Here is an 18,133-nt window from a genome sequence, read left to right as displayed (position 1 = left end):
CGGGGTCGATAAATTAAGTACCAGTTACGCACTGGGTCGTTGTAATCGACTTAATCCCTTTGTCTGTCCTTGTTTGTCCCCTCTGTGTTTAGCCCCTTGTGGATAATAAAGAAATATATATTTATTAAGGCGGCGAGCTGGTAGAAACGTTAGCGCGCCGGGCGAAATGTTTAGCGGTATTTAGTTAGCACGCCGAATGGAATCAGTTTTAACGTTCTGAGTTCAAATACCACCGGAATCGACTTTGTCTTTCATCCCTTTTAGGGTCGATAAATTAAGTAACAGTTGTGTACTGGGTTCGATCTAATCGATGGGCCCCTTCCCCTAAAATTTCAGGCTTTGTACCTATAGTAGAAAGGATTATTATTATTAGTACATCTCGTTCAGAGATTTATTATTATTAGTAGTAGTAGTAGTATTCATTCGGCGAGCTGCCCGGGCGAATTCTCTGTCCTTGTTTGTCCCCTCTGTGTTTAGCCCCTTTTGGGTAGTAAAGAAATAGGTATCTCTAGAAAATGGGGGAGGAAAAGACTTCAATTACAAGGGATTGTCTCCCTTTGACCGCGATCCGCAATTGAATTTGCCGGGCGAAATGCGTAGCCATATTTCGTCTGCCGCTACGTTCTGAATTCAAATTCCGCCGAGGTCGACTTTGCCTTTTATCCTTTCGGAGTCGATTAAATAAGTACCAGTTACGCACTGGGGTCGATATAATCGACTTAATCCGTTTGTCTGTCCTTGTTTGTCCTCTCCTTGTGGGTAGAAAAGAAATAGGTATTTCGTTTGTCTTTACGCTGTGAGTTCAAATTCCGCCGGGATTGACTTTGCTTTTCATCCTTTCGAGATCGATAAAATAAGTACCAGATGCGTACTGGGGTCGATGTAATTGACTTACCCCCACCCTCAAATATCAGGCCTTGTGCCTATAATAGAAAGAATAAGGGTTGTTTAAGGATGTTGAACGAAACACCCATGTTTCCAGAAGTGAATTATTCAAACCCCAAAGAATCCCTCTCAACACATGGCTATGATTTTGGATTAGTTATGTCAGGTGTAGAATCATCTGATGTGATGTGTTTATCTCTTTGCCTATGTATGTGAAAAAGAAGAAAATAAAGGAAAATTCACTTCTCTTGCCCAGAATAAGGACTTATCCAAATACAATCACTTCATTGCATAATATTTATCGATTGAGACGACGAAGATCGATGAAACAAATTCTGGAAATTAATTTTAATAAAATAATAAAAATCTAGTTTAATGCAGTCATGATTCGACAAATGTCATGTTGGTGATCTTGTCCTGTTTTGACACGTTTGCAACCAACACTTGAGGAATTTATAAACTTTTCTATCGTCTGGATACTGTAATTCAAATAAATTGATACACAGAGGCCTATGTTTTAAGAACTTAATTATTTGTTATCCATTTTATATTTTTTAAAATCACTACTGTCTTCAGTAAGGTAAAGAAGACAATTGATGCCAAGCAAACAAAAAGCAGACACATTGGGGTGTGTGTGTGTGCGCACGTGTGCGTGTGTGTGTGTAAACTTGGTTATAAAACTAAGAAGACCATTGTTCAATAAAGTACTCAATACTTGTTAAAGTCTTCTCATGAAGTTCAGAGAGTGAACTGAAATGGATAAACTGACATGTAAGGTAAATACTAAAATAGGTTTGTATATATGTGCATGGCACCTTAAACAAGTGTCTTCTATTATAAGCCCTGGGTCAGCCAAAGGCCTGTGAGTGGAATTGGTACATGGAAACTGGAAGAAGCCCATCATGCGTGTATGTATATATGTATGTGTGTGTGTGTGTGTCTGTGTATATATGTATATATATATATATATAAACTAGATTATATATATATATATATATATATATAAAATGTATATCTAATTTTTTTCATTATTATTATTATTATTATTATTATTATTATTATATATAGGCGCAGGAGTGGCTGTGTGGTAAGTAGCTTGCTAACCAACCACATGGTTCCAGGTTCAGTCCCACTGCGTGGCATCTTGGGCAAGTGTCTTCTGCTATAGCCCCGGGCCGACCAATGCCTTGTGAGTGGATTTGGTAGACGGAAACTGAAAGAAGCCTGTCGTATATATGTATATATATATATAAGTGTGTGTGTCTGTGTTTGTCCCCCTAGCATTGCTTGACAACCGATGCTGGTGTGTTTACATCCCCGTCACTTAGCGGTTCGGCAAAAGAGACCGATAGAATAAGTACTGGGCTTACAAAGAATAAGTCCCGGGATCGATTTGCTCGACTAAAGGCGGTGCTCCAGCATGGCCGCAGTCAAATGACTGAAACAAGTAAAAGAGTAAAAGAGTAAGAGTATATGTGTGTGTGTGTTATTAATCAGCAAAAGTTAGAGTGACTCGAGGGTCAAGAGTTTCATTCATTGGCACTTATCAAACCAATTTCAGATTATGAGGATTATATTTACATAGAACAACTAAAATGATAAAAAAGATGAAAGAGGAGAGGAAGTAATGTTGTTGCCCAAGACATCAGCAAAGCTTTCATTTATGTCATGTATGCAAATCTCTTGTCAAAACCTCACACCAGTCCCACCCACGGGCTCTCTATGTCTCTAGCCTTTCGTGGAGTGTGTTGACAGAGCTCTTTTTGTCTCACACTCTGTCACTCTGCTGTGTGATATGATTCAGTTCTGTCTCCTGCTTTCTTACATCAACAATCTACTTGCCATGATGTCTAATAATGCTTGTTGTTTCATAAATCATATGATTCTTTGCACCTCCCTAATCTTGCCCAACCATGTACATCCTGACAATGTCAAACCTTTACCAATTTCATGAGTGGAAACTTCAAAAGCAACCTCCAGTAGAGCCATACCAATCTTGTTCCTTTCAACAGCAAAATAGCATAAGTACTATTCAATGTTTCCCATCAAGAACATCGTCCCTTATCATCCCGTTATTTAATTTTTTTTTTGTAGTTCAGTACTCATCATGCTCCTTTAAACTATTGTACTCTCTCTTTTCTGAACACTTTGAATGTTACTCAATTACTCAATTACTAGCCATGATTTGAAAATCAAAATCAAAATCAAAATCGATCAGCATCAATGGAAATTATAGCTGTGATACCAGTGCTGGTGGCACATAAGAAAGCCATTTGAACGTGGCCATTGCCAGCGCCACCCCGACTGGCTTCCGTGCCGGTGGCATGTGAAAAGCACCGTCCGATCGTGGCTGTTTGCCAGCCTCGTCTGGCACCTGTGCCGGTGGCACGTAAAAAGCACCCCCTACACTCATGGAGTGGTTGATGTTAGGAAGGGCATCCAGCTGTAGAAACACTGCCAGATCAGACTGGGCCTGGTGCAGCCTTCTGGCTCCCCAGACCCCAGTTGCACCGTCCAACCCATGCTAGCATGGAAAGCGGACGCTAAAAATATGCTACCAAAATGAATCACTATTAAGAGACAACATGCAGAGAAACCATTTCATCACTACAATATGCAATGTCAAAACATTTCGATCACTAATATTTAAAGATGATATGCAAACAAAATAAAAATTGAAAATATTTTTATACTTAGAGCAACTAAAAGATGTATCTGTTGTTGTCCCCATATAATTCTTTTGTTTCCTATAACCATATAAAATTTTCCACAGCCACCCTGATGATAGTACTGTTCATTTTGAGTTGTTTACCAACCACATGGTTCCGGGTTCAGTCCCACTACGTGGCATCTTGGACAAGTGTCTTCTACTATAGCCTTGGGCCGACCAAAGCCTTGTGAGTTGATTTGGTAGACAGAAACTGAAAGAAGCTCGTCGTATATATGTATATATATATATGTATTTGTGTGTTTGTGTATATGTATATGCGTGTGTGTGTGTGTGTGTGTTTGTCCCCCTAGCATTGCTTGACAACCGATGCTGGTGTGTTTATGTCCCTGTTACTTAGCGGTTCGGCAAAAGAGACCGAATAAGTACTGGGCTTACAAAAGAATAAGTCCAGGGTTCGAGTTGCTCGATTAAAGGCGGTGCTCCACCATGGCCACAGTCAAATGAGTGAAACAAGTAAAAGAATAAAAGAAAAGAATACATATGAGGGGGTGCTGAAAAGCTCCTGGCTTTAACCCTTTAGTATTTAAACCGGCCATATCCAGCCAAAATAGTTAATCTGCTTTATGTTTAAACTGATCAGATCCAGGCTCTCACACCTACCCCACAATGTTATTCTATAATAAGTAATTACACCATCAAGATCTTGAAGATATGAGATAATGCATGATTAATTCAAATAAATGGGAATCAATAGGCATTATGTTTGATAGAATAATCTGAACACTAAAGGGTTAAGGGTACTGTGAAAGGCTTGGTTGGAGGCCCAACCTTCCAAGTTCTTTTACAAGGCTTAGAAAGATTGCAATATATAAATCTGAGAGGAGAAGACAATCATAATTAACTGATCCTCCTGTATTTTCTTTTACCCAAAGCCAGGAACTTTTCAGCGCCCACTCAAATATACATAGCAGCATTTTATCATTTAGGAGTGGCTGTGTGGTAAGTAGCTTGCTTATCAACCACATGGTTCCGGGTTCAGTCCCACTGCGTGACATCTTGGGCAAGTGTCTTCTGCTATAGCCCCGGGCCGACCAATGCCTTGTGAGTGGATTTGGTAGACGGAAACTGAAAGAAGCCTGTCGTATATATGTATATATATATATATATGTATGTGTGTGTCTGTGTTTGTCCCCCTAGCATTGCTTGACAACTGATGCTGGTGTGTTTACGTCCCTGTTACTTAGCGGTTCGGCAAAAAAGAGACTGATAGAATAAGTACTGGGCTTACAAAGAATAAGTCCCGGGGTCGATTTGCTCGACTAAAGGTGGTGCTCCAGCATGGCCACAGTCAAATGACTGAAAGAAGTAAAAGAATAAAAGAATGCCTGCATGGGTGAATTTGTTGAGGAAGATTTTCTGTGGCTTGATGTCCTTCCTGTCACCAACCATTACCTCTTTCCAAGCAAAGTAATTTTCCTCCATGGCCAAACATGTCTTCCACAATGACTCTTGTTTACAACCATCATAGAATGTCAGGACAAAGACACCCATACACTGACACACACACAGACACATACTCAGACGTACATACAGAAGACTACAGATTCAAACCACTGGAACTGTAAATATTTGTAAAACCTTCCAGAAGTTTATTTAAGAAGTATATTTAAGTATATATGAGCATGTCTAGATATGCAACTATATGCATGAGAATACATACATAAAACAAAACATACAAATCTGCATGTATACATACATACATACATACATACATACATACACACATACATACATACACACATACATACATACATACATACATACACACATACATACATACATACATACATACATACACACATACATACATACATACATACACACATACATACATACATACATACACACATACATACATACACACATACACACATACATACATACATACATACATACATACATACACACATACATACATACATGCATACATACACACATACATACATACACACACACATACATACATACATACATACATACATACATACATACATACATACATACATACATACAAAAATATCCTGTTGATGTTGAAATTCCAATGAAGGAACCTTGGATCTAGGTTAGAAACTGACTCTTTTTCTATAGGCAAGAAATCTTGAAATAAACTGAATACACACACACATACAACAGGCTTCTGTCAGTTCCATCTGCCGAATCCACTCATAGGGTTTTGGTCAATCCAGGATTACAGAACCATGCCTGCACCCATATAACTATTTCAATACAAAGAAGTTTGTAAAATTTATAAGAAAAATACACATTGCTTCCCAACTACATAATTCCAGGTTTAGTCCCACTGTGTGGCACCTTAGGCAAGGGTCTCTCTGTAGGCCTGGGATGACCAAAGCCTTGTGACTGGATTTGGTAGGCAGAAACTGAAAGAAGCCTGTGTGTGTCTTTGTGTGTGTGTGTGTTTGTCCTTCACCACTGCTTGGCAACTGGTGTTGGTTTGTTTATGTCCCCATAACTTGGCAGTTTCACAAAAAGGACTATTAGATTAAGTACCGGGCTTTATAGCAGAAAACAAAGTACTGCTGTCGATTTGTTTCACTAAACCCAGAATGGTCAGTCCAATGAATGAAACAAGTAAAAGATAAGACACCAGAAAACTGTTCCCTGAAGGACCTGGAATTTCATGGGGGAAATGAGTTGTGTTTTATAAGTACAGTATCTTATTCATCAGTGTTAACATGCTTTATTCAACCAGAACTATGGTATTTGTTAATGTTAGTGGGAAATACAGAGGACATCATAATTTACATAGCGTCCTTTTCCTGATCAAAAAGTTCATATACAGAATTTTTGCACATGTACTGACCACTTACATGGTATTATTCCCTCAGACATATTCTGCGAGAATATTGGAAATGAATGACACTGCTTGTATCACGGTGGTAATCATTTACAACTATCACATGTCAAGACAGGGAGACACAAAGAAATGAATGGTGCTATTAAGTTAGACATGGCCTGGGCCAATAATGGCCGAAACCTATCAAAGTATCAAAGTGTGTGTATGTATGTATGTATACACACACGTCGGGCTTTCCCTCTACCATATCTTCTCACAAGGCTTTGGTAAGGCCAGGGCTATAGCAGAAAGCACTTGCCCAAGTTGTCACACAGGGGGACTGAACCCAGAACCATGTGGTTGACACGCACACTGCTTACCACATAGCCACAACTAACCTAACTGAAAAAGCGAATTTCTCAATGAAACAAGCATGGAAGCCATTACATTTCACTTGTCCCAATAATGTCTGCTCTTGAGAATTGCCTAGCCGTTAGACTATACAATTTTGTAGTTGTTTGTATATTTTATAAAGAAATAAACGTATATGACACCAAAAATTTTAATCCTAAATACAAAGGAAAAAGGCCGGTTAAGCATGAAGTGAAGAACGATAGGGAAGGGAGATCACTCGTAAACACGAGGCTCATCGCGGAATGGCGGACCCACACTGTAGCAGCAGACAAACCACCGCGACGCCCAGAAACACTTCTGCTACACACGAAATAACTCACTACCTCAATGTTGAGAATGCAAAATTTGTCGCTTTTATTATGATTATTGGTTTTATTGCATATCATGGAATTATACACTTAAAATACGGTAAATGCGTCATATTTATTCAAGCCATTCGCATTATTTTTCTTCTCACAAAATCCCAGTCTATTTCGCATAAAACACAATCTGTCAGAGATTATCTTACTACGTACCTTTTTTTTAGTCAATTGTTTTGCCTCTTATATCGCAAATGTATCATGTAGCATATGTTACTTTTTGTAAGGCCTTGTTTACTGTCTATGTATAAAAAATATGTCTAAAACTATTAAACTTGGTTCTCGCATCGAGGTTACTTCGTTACACACGCACACACATACATACGCGATCAGATGCACACATAACACCGACAGATACCAGCTCAGGTATCGTTATGATCACATATACACACGTTTGCGTTTGCATTTTATGTTCACAAAATATACTCACTAACTTCAAACTTTCATCAATAACCATGTTCATATATATATATATATATATATATATATATACAGGAATATATATATATATATAAAATCAAAATAAGGGTGAAAAAATTGGATATTAATTTAATAACATCAACTTAACACGAAGTGGTTTAGCGCATAAAAAACTGAGATTCAGTAAATACTAATATTATATTTGTGTGTGTATATATATATATATATTCAAAAGGGATTGAGAGAGATCTCGCACCGTCGCGTTGAGAATTCATTCCGAAACCACTAATTGTAACTGAACGATGAGATTGATGAGGACGCATATCCACATACTGATAGATGATACGATACGGTGTGTGTGTGTATGTGTATATAAATATAGCATTATATAGTTAATATTCAGTATTTAGTCTTACTATGAAATTAAACTCCGGGATTTTTCTTTTTTTCGGCGGCTTGGAATGAGGATTGACCCGAGGTATCAGACAGAGTATGCTATGAATTGTATGACACTATCTATTTACCTGTGTACCATACACATACAGGTAAAGGGTATCAATAAAGTCTACCTCCACAAAGATTGAAAACCTAATACTATTCGAAACAAGCCTCTAAAATACACACTTCTCCATGTATGCTACATCTTTCAAAATAAACTTCGCGCTGACATTATGTACCTCAACAAATTAAAAAAATATATGTATACTTTATTTTCTCTAATAAATACCAACAATGTACACGAAGTAGAAATAACACATACATAATTACTTAACAAGAATATTACTACCAAGTATGGACAGACTAGCGAATGTACATCAACATCATCTTCATCTAACGTCCGTTTTCCATGCTGGTATCTGTTGGACGGTTTGTGAGGGGCTGGCTAGTCAGAAGACTGCACACATACAATGTAAATATTGGAGGTAAAAGCAAACCTAAAAATTGTTATATGAAAATAGGTTAGAATGTTTAGCTAAGCGTGACGAGTAACTTAAAGACCTTCACTAAAATTCTACTTCTAAGTGAAAATGTGTTTTCATCTAGCTAAAAGAGATAGGGCTAATCAGGATAAATATCTAAAGTAAGATTAGTAATTGAATTAGAAACGCAACCAGACTCCAGAAACGGAAGGAAAGTAGTCCAGTTATTAACTGGTTTAAGTATTTTAATAATAAACATTGTTGGGGGTCACTCAGTTCGATATTGTTGATTTTTACCCTTTGATCTCTCAGTTTCTACTCTGTTGTGTCAGACAACAAAGAAATTATTATGCACACAGAGTTTCTAAGGACTCTGCCTCGGTACTAATATAAAAAATAACACACACAAACAAAAAACAGCTGAGCCTATAGGACAGTGGTTTTCAACCAGGGTTCCGCAGAACCTTAGGGTTCCGCCAGTACAGTCTAGGGGTTCCGCAAGAAGTTACAAAACTGCTAAAATCGGCAGTAATTTTTAATTCTCCTGTGCAGATATGTGTGCATAAGACTATTAAATTATTGCACAGGGGTTCCTCGAGCCGGTGGAATGTTTCCTTGGGGTTCCGCTCCAGCAAAAAGATTGAAAAGCACTGCCATAGGATCATTCTTTATTTGTATAGGTAGATGGATCCAGTCTTGCTGCCCTACACTCCCTACTACAACAGTGCCTTGTAATAGGCAACTCCCTATTACAATAGTGCTTTAATAACATTGGTTTTAAAGATAAAATTACTTACATCCCTAAACCCCTGCTAAATCACAATGAGAATAAATCCCACAACATTATATGAGTTGTATCTTTTTTTTTTTTTGTAAATGTCACGACTAATATTAACAAAAATCTCTAACCTTAGTTGATAACTATTACTTAATTCACCACCACTATAGAAAACTCTTCAACAAGAACTGCCTTAAAAGTAACCAACTTTTAAGCCAGTTCTTGTATTCCTAAATAACAAACATTATAACACATAATCTAAAATTAAATAAGGCCAGTGGTACATGCAGAAACACACATGCCTGTCCCCTCAATCAATCATGTAATGCTAAAGTGCATTTAACTAATAGTCACCCCCGACAAGCTTAATTAAACGATAAAACATAAGCACTATATGGGAATGACAGGGAAAATCAAACAACATTACTTTCACCATCCTTCAGGCTTGTGGAACAGAAAACAATTTTATCAAATTCCTTTCATTTGGCACTTAACACAATGAAACACTGATTTTAATATGACATGGAAAATAATTGTGAAGTACATACTGTATGAATGGTACACAAAGATGTAGTTTATGAACACATGAGAAGAGACTCCTAAAAACATAAAACAAATTAATGAATTTCCTAAATACACGATCTGAGTTCATCTCTAATTATTATGACTGCAACATATTCCTTCTTTATTTCAGGAAATTTACAATATCGTTTGTTTAGGCAAACAATTATTCTCACTGTATTTGACAATATTTTTATACCCTGGAGATGTCTTGCAAACAACTTGCACATGTAAGTGCTACCATTCAAAAGCTCTATATACTGGAAGCCAGCAAGTGTATGGGGTCATCAGGAGAGAATGCGTGCCGTTTCGGGGCCTATCTCTCGACGGCATCAATGCACACCGGCCCCCCTTACTGATATGAGGCCCCGCTTGCTAGATCAGCTGGTTATGAAATTAACCAGCTGATCTACATTACCGCAAGATTAAAATTTGACCATGTCCCTTTTCTTAATTGACATGCGACTAAAGCAATAGGTGACCTTCCTGCTCCATAGATCTTGTTTTGTTTGACATATAGTTATTTCTGAAAAGTAACTGGCTTCTACTTAGCCCCAACAGTTAACCCAGCACTGCTATGGTACATTCACTTAGTTGCATTTTCTATATTGATTTGTGTATGACTGGATATATCCCTTGTGAATGCTGCCTTCCCAGTTGGGATACAGAAAATTATACCATCTATAGATTTCAGGGTGAAATGTTCATAATCATCTTCATTTAACACCCATTTTCCATGTTGGTGTGGATTAGAAGGTTTGACCAGATCTGGTAGGCTGGAGAGCTGCAGCATGCTCCAGTTGTCTGTTTTGGCTTAGTTTCTCTGGCATGATGCTCTTCCTTATACCAACCACTTTACAGGGTGTACTGGGTGCTTTTTATGTGTCACTGGCACAAGTGCTTGTGCAAGGCATTGATATGGGTGCTTTTATATGGCACCAGCACCCACAGGGCTGTAAGACTAGGATTTTTCAGCTGAGGGAGGGATGTAGAGAGCATGCCTGTATGCACGGACAGCCATGATTTTACTTAGCTTGGTGTGTTTTCCCAAGCACAGAAGTCTTGGTCCTTTGTCATCTCCTCTGTGTGGCCCAGTGTCTGAAGATCCTTTCCCACCACTCCATCTCACATCTTCCTGTGTTTACTCCTTCCATATGTTCCCTCCACAATTAAAGATTTGACATTTTTTGATGCAGTTGTCCTCATCCATACACATCACATGACCACACTAGTGCAGTCTCTTCTCTTGCATACTGCATCTGATGCCTTGTATACTCAATCTTTCTCTTAAATCACTTACACTCTGTCGTACATATACACTGACATTACCCACCCAGCAAAGCATGCTGGCTTCATTTCTTTCAAGCCTTTGCATGTCCTCAGTCGTCACAGCCCATGTCTCACTGCCATGTAGTATAGCAGTGTGTACACAGGCATCGTACTATCTGCTTTTCACTCTAAGGGAGAGTCTGTTTGTTACCAACAAAGGTAGCAGCTCTTTGAACTTTGCCCAGCCCATTCTTATTCAAGCAACTATGCTTTCAGAACTACCTCCTGCATTCCTAACTTGGTCACCTAAGTAATGGAAACTGTCTACCACTTCCAAGCATTGCTCCAGACATTTGAGGGAGTTTATTTTCTGTATATTCCTGGTGTTTAATGTACCTGCACATCTGTCACATATAAAGACTACTTTCTCTGTTAACCTTCCTGTGATACTGCTGCACTTTTTATGTGTCCATAGCTTGCACTGGGTACACTATATGGAGTTTCTACCAACACCTTTTCTACTTATCGAGCAGGACCATCTCCCCAAAGAGATCAGTGATTTGCCTGTTTTCCTCCTTACTAGGACTTTGGTCTTTGTTAAATTAACTCTAAGGCCCTTAGATTCCAGGTCTTGCTTCCACACCTGAAATTTCTTCTGTAGTTTTGGTAGTAATTCAGCTATAAAAAGACAGTCCTCATTATAGAGGAACTCCCAATGGCAGCCTGTCTTAAATTCCTCTGTTATTGCCTGGAGGACTACGATAAACAAGAGGGGGCTGAGAACCAATACCTGGTGGACTCCTACCTGTACACTAAATTCTTTACTATATTCATTGTCGACTTTCACCTTACTGAAAGCATCCCTGTACACGGCTTGTACAGCACTAGGCTTCTCTTGGACTTTGCAAATTGAATCTGTAGGTGGAGCAGTGAAAATAGATAAATCTGTTTCAACAGTTCAAGCCATTTGAGAGCCAAGTGTGTTGTACACACTGTCATCATTTCCTATGGTGTATACTACAATGACCAGCATATCTGGTATTGGAACTTGCCTAGACGTGTTAAGAGTAGATATGCAAATATTCATTTCAGATCTCACTGCACACAGTACAAATAATGATTTTTTTTTTTATCAGTTAGCAGATATAAGCACCAATCAGAAAACAATTTGTTTGCTGAAAGTATAAACAAAAGCCAGCAACTTTGTTTAGGTCTGGAGTTCTGGCTGTTTCTGATTAATGAGACTAAAGCATTCCAAAACACTGGTGTCCCAGAATGCTGTGCACCAATGAGCTGAGAGTGTTGAACTGCCTGTTGTCATAAATGGGAGAAGTTATTTTTTCTATGACATACTCTACAATAACCAGCATATTTTGCATCTGAATATGTCTTGACTTGTTAAGAATAATTATGCAAATAATCCTTCTAAATTTTGCTGTAAACGGTACAAATTATAATGTTTTACACACACACACACATATATATCATCATCATCATCATCATCATTTAACGTCCACTTTCCATGCTGGCATGGGTTGGATGGTTCAACTGGGGTCTGGGAAGCCAGAAGGCTGCACCAGGCCCAGTCTGATCAGGCAGTGTTTCTACAGCTGGATGCCCTTCCTAACGCCAACCACTCCGTGAGTGTAGTGGGTGCTTTTTACGTACCACCTGCACAGATATATATATGTATATATATATATATATATCATCATCATCATGTGCCACCGGCAGAGATATATATATGTATATATATATATATATATATATATATTTGTTTATTATATATTAAATTATGTAATAAATGTGAACATATATGCTCAGGAGTGGCTGTGTGGTAAGTAGCTTGGTTACCAACCACATGGTCCTGAGTTCAGTCCCACTGTGTCGCACCTTGGGTAAGTGTCTTCTATAGTCTCAGACTGACTAAAGCCTTGTGAGGGGATTTGATAGACGGAAACTGGAAGAAGCCCGTTTTTTATATACATACATACATACATGTATGTTTGTGTGTTTGTCCCCCATCACTTGAGAAGCTATGTTGGTGTGTTTACATCTCTGTAACTTAGCAGTTTGGCAAAAGGGGCCCGATAGAATAAGTACTAGGCTTACAAAGAATAAGTCCTGGGGTTGATTTGTTTGACTAAAGGCAGTGCTCCAGCATGGCCGCAGTCAAATGACTGAAACAAATAAAAGAGTACATCCATTACAAAACAACATGTGTACATATATCAGTGCAGGTATGTGTGAAATGTATGTGTATATATGTGTTTGTGTGTTTATTATCTTGCTTTTTTACAAAGTTGACTGTTCCCTTTATTAACAAAGAAATGAAACTTTTCTGTTGGCTTGCGTGTGTATATGTATCTCTATATGTATACACATACAAATACGAGCTACACAAAAAGTGAGCTGTGATTTGAGAAGTTTGTTCTCTTTGGCACTTTTGTGTTTCCAGAGCCACATGAAAGTAGAAATATTTAGTTGACAGAAGTACTTTATTTGATGGCATAAAAGACACCTGGACATATTAGATGCTGTCTAATGTCAGCAGTGTATATTCACGGCAAGCTTTTATGGATTAAAAAGCTTATGGGAGGCCCAGCTTTGGATATAGTATCTGGGTGGGCGTGGCATCTTTTTTGAAAGAAGTGTACCTTCCATGTTATCAATTATGGTTGGTATTTACCAAGCCTAGAAATGAAAGTGTCTTCCTACTAAATGAAGGTATTAAGAAAAGAAAGTTATATTATGGACAACAGAGTAATAGCTAGATAGTATAAAGCGTGTGATGTCATTATTGAAGTTAGATTCTCCATATATTGTGATTACATTTGTAATTAATGTGAGCTATTAATTACTCAACTGTAATGAATGTTAATAGAAATCAGAATGATAAATGTAAATACACAAATCACAATTACTTTTCTGCAATTTATGGCCTTCTTCATTGCATTCGACTTTATCTCTGTTGTGGTGACTTGAATTGTGTAGGCGGTGTATCAAACGTTTGTCACAAGAAATTATCATTGCAAATAAATAGATTTTTTTAGAAAGAAACCCCTCTCTCTACAAGTCATCAGTCTTATGTATTGGGCATATATGCCAATGAAACCAGGAAACCGGCCCTTATGGGCCAGGCATGGCTCGAGAAGGAACAAACAACAATAACAATACATTATAGCAAAGTTTTATTATTTGAATAGTTGGCTAAACTACAACTCTTAATTCTTTCTTTTTCAATAATTAATAATCTTACAACATAGCTTTAAAAGGACAGCACAAAACTCATCTTTTAATTAAAATAACAACTCATAAATTATTCTTTCTCTTTCAAATTTGTAAGAGAAAACAAAACATGGTATTATTTGTAAAACGTGAAAAATAGATCTTGTAGCATTTCCTATGCATTTAAACATGCAGTGGACTAAAATATGCCATGACCTTTTAAAACTGTTCCTTACAGCATGTAAAAATGCTTTTCAATGTTTTTTAATTTATTTTATTTTTATGGGAAGGGGTTATATGTCAGCTTATTTTAAATGTTTAAACAACTGGTGAACTGAAGCACCATATAACCTTTGAACTTTAAATGTATGTAAATAAACATTGAACTGAAATGTTTGTGTCACTGGTTGTTAGATTTTTGGTAAACAGAACCATTGATAAAGTAACTATGGGTCCTTAAATAAAGAGACATTATTTTGTTTGTTGCATTTGTTTTTAAGTAGCATTTTTAAATATATTTTTTTATGCTCAAGGGTTTAGTTATTTTGATAAATTACGGAGATGTACTTGCATAGCAAGTGATTTGATCTGAGATCGTGTGCTGAAACGAAAACAATTGCAGCGTGGAAGGGGTTTGTAAGCCATTTAAGAAACACACAAAAACTGTTCGATTCACTTCAACATTTAAGTTTAATTTGTCAAAATATTTTCGTCACTTTAAGACCGCGACCTGTTCACTGACAAAAATCCGTGCTGCATCTGAGAAAGTAACAGTTAGTTTGTTATATATATATGTACGTATATATGTGTGTATGTATGTATGTATGTACGTACGCCTGTGTGTATGTATGTATGTACGTACGCCTGTGTGTATCTTTTATGTATGATTGCTACATGTATATATGTTTGTATATCTGTTGATGATGTAGAGTGCAAGACACAAATATTGGTAGGAATACTGATAAATTAGTGGAGTCAAATAAAAATCCCTTGTAGAAATTGTTCCAGCCAAGATGCACAAATACACTTGTGTCATTTTTGCCATTGTAAATACAGTGATTATCTCAAAGTAAACCTACCATCAATGGTGTGTTATTGCTTATGCAATATGATATAAAAATAAGCAGGTGGAGTTGCAAAGTCAGTATTAGTCTCTAGATTCTGTTGTGTCAAGAGGACAATCATTTTCTGTATAAGATGATAATGTTATGGCTAAGAACAGTGGCATAGTTAGAGCGTGTGCCACTCAGAGCAACCCTTGAGTTTGCACCTCCCCACCACCACTACAAAAACAGGCTTGTACAGGAGGCTAAGAAATGCAAATGGCTGAGGCGATAGGGAACTGGATGTCCAGTGAAAATGTCACCTCTAAGAACCTTGTCACAGGACCTGAATTTTGTCTTTCACCCAAACGCTTTACTCCTTCTCCCCTGAATTCTCTTCCTTTCTCTCCCATTACACTCCTTCCATCACATATTCGGTCAGTCTAATTCTTCACTACCACCATCACTAATAGACAAGGACCGAAGAAATCAAGTTTCAAATCCTGACCTGTGTTAAATTTTTTTCTTGTTTCATTCATTTGACTGCGACCATGCTGGAGCATCGCCTTTAGTCGAGCAAATCAACTCCAGGACTTATTCTTTGTAAGCCTAGTACTTATTCTATTGGTCTCTTTTGCTGAACCGCTAAGTTATGGGGACGCAAACACACCACCATCAATTGTCAAGTGATGTTGTGGGGACAAACATAGACACACAAACATATACACACACATACATATATATACATATATACGATGGGCCTCTTTCAGTTTCCGTCTACCAAATCCACTCACAAGGCTTTGGTCGGCCCAAGGCTATAGTAGAAGACACTTGCCCAAGGTGCCACACAGTGGGAATGAACCCAGAACCATGTGGCTGGTAAGCAAGCTACTTACCACACAGCCACTCCTATGTACACATGGTAAAAAAAAAGTGAAGACTGGAAATCAAGTTGATCAAATTGTACTAAGATGTAAATATTAAAACATTTTTCATATCATATAGGCGCAGGAGTGGCTGTGTGGTAAGTAGCTTGCTAACCAACCACATGGTTCCATGTTCAGTCCCACTGCGTGGCATCTTGGGCAAGTGTCTTCTGCTATAGCCCCGGGCCGACCAATGCCTTATGAGTGGATTTGGTAGACGGAAACTGAAAGAAGCCTATCGTATATATGTATGTATGTGTGTGTGGTTGTGTGTCTGTGTTTGTCCCCGTAGCGTTGCTTGACAACCGATGCTGGTGTGTGTACGTCCCCGTCACTTAGTGGTTCGGCAAAAAGAGACTGATAGAATAAGTACTGGGCTTACAAAGAATAAGTCTCGGGGTCGATTTGCTTGATTAAAGGCGATGCTCCAGCATGGCTGCAGTCAAATGACTGAAACAAGTAAAAGAGTAAGAGTATCTTGATATAGATTTATTGTACTAAAAAATTTTGATTGTATTAAATATTTTGTCTTTATTCCAGGCAATGATTCTTGCAAATGGCTACTGAGTGATGGGCGATTCCCAGGATATAGTACATGGCAACCATATGGATGTATGACTCATAAATATACTAAATCGTAAGTAGACAAATATTTAATTGTTCATTAGCACAAGAATATATCATAGTGTTACTACCTTTCATTGCCTTCAATATTTTCCTTTTATTGTCAATGGCTTAGTCAGAAGAAGAATAAAGCTTATGACCCCTTTTAGGACCCCTAAAATTGTTCATCATCATCATCATCATTTAGCGTCTGCTTTCCATGCTAGCATGGGTTGAACGGTTCAACTGGGGTCTGGGAAGCCAGAAGGCTGCACCAGGCCCAGTCTGATCTGGCAATGTTTCTACGGCTGGATGCCCTTCCTAATGCTAACCACTCCATGAGTGTAGTGGGTGCTTTTTATGTGCCAGACGGGGATGGCAAACGGCCACGGTCGGATGGTGCTGGCAATATAGTATGAAATTGTTTAGCCCTGGGTTAGTTCTGATTGAGCAGACCTGTATCTTGCAGGTAATTGGTCAAATGATGGAACACAACCTACAGTTGTGTTGTTCATGTAATAATGTAATATACCAGGATTCTGTCTCACTGAGGACCATGCAGTGCACAGGGGAATAGAAAGTAAATTAAATATGGGAAAAAAGAATAAAAGAAAGTGGCTGAATGGTAAGAAGCTTGCTTCTCAACCACATGGTTCTGGGTTCAGTTTCACTGTTTGGCACTTTGGGCAAGTGTCATCTACTATTTCTTCAGGCCAATCAAAACCTTGAAAGTAGATTTGGTAAATGGAAACTGAAAGAAGCCTGTTGTTTAAATGTGTATATATGTGTGTGTGTTGTCCCCTTACCACTGCTTGACAACTGGTGCTGGAGTGTGTATCTCCCCCGTAACTTAGCGGTTTGGCAAAAATGATCGATAGAATAAGTACCAGGCTTTATATAAAAAATAAGTACTGGGGTTGATACATTCAATTAAAAATTTTTCAAGGCAGTGCCCCAGCATGGCCGCAGCCTAATGACTGAAACAAGTGAAAGAAATAAAATAAAAAAGCAGAAGTGAAGAAGCATGCCCTAATGGTTATTGAGTTGTACTCATGATTGTAAGATTGTGGTTTCAATTCCTTAGTCAAGTAGTGCAGTGTGTTCTTGAGAAAAACATTTCATTTCACATTGTTCCAGTCCACTTAGCTGTAAATGTGTTCTTACATCATCATCATCATCATCGTTTAACGTCCGCTTTCCAT

General features: G+C 38.0%; 1 protein-coding gene across 2 annotated transcripts in view; it reads left to right on the top strand.

Annotated features, from left to right (window-relative positions):
- The first annotated feature begins 7,030 nt into the window (after positions 1-7,030).
- The window catches only part of LOC115223013 (N-acetylneuraminate 9-O-acetyltransferase-like), an 80,723-nt gene continuing 69,620 nt past the window's right edge, over positions 7,031-18,133 (top strand). For both annotated transcript variants that reach the window (XM_029793440.2, XM_029793439.2), the window contains exons 1-2: positions 7,031-7,232; positions 16,869-16,965. In XM_029793440.2, the coding sequence (XP_029649300.1) occupies positions 7,067-7,232; positions 16,869-16,965 (263 nt within the window). In that variant the 5' untranslated portion in view covers positions 7,031-7,066. The remainder of the gene's footprint in view (positions 7,233-16,868; positions 16,966-18,133) is intronic.

This window comes from Octopus sinensis, linkage group LG21 (genome assembly GCF_006345805.1).
Source record: "Octopus sinensis linkage group LG21, ASM634580v1, whole genome shotgun sequence".
NCBI lineage: Eukaryota > Metazoa > Mollusca > Cephalopoda > Octopoda > Octopodidae > Octopus > Octopus sinensis.
The sequence above is the reverse complement of the archived record's forward strand: the minus strand, read 5'-3'. Positions and strand labels throughout refer to the sequence as shown.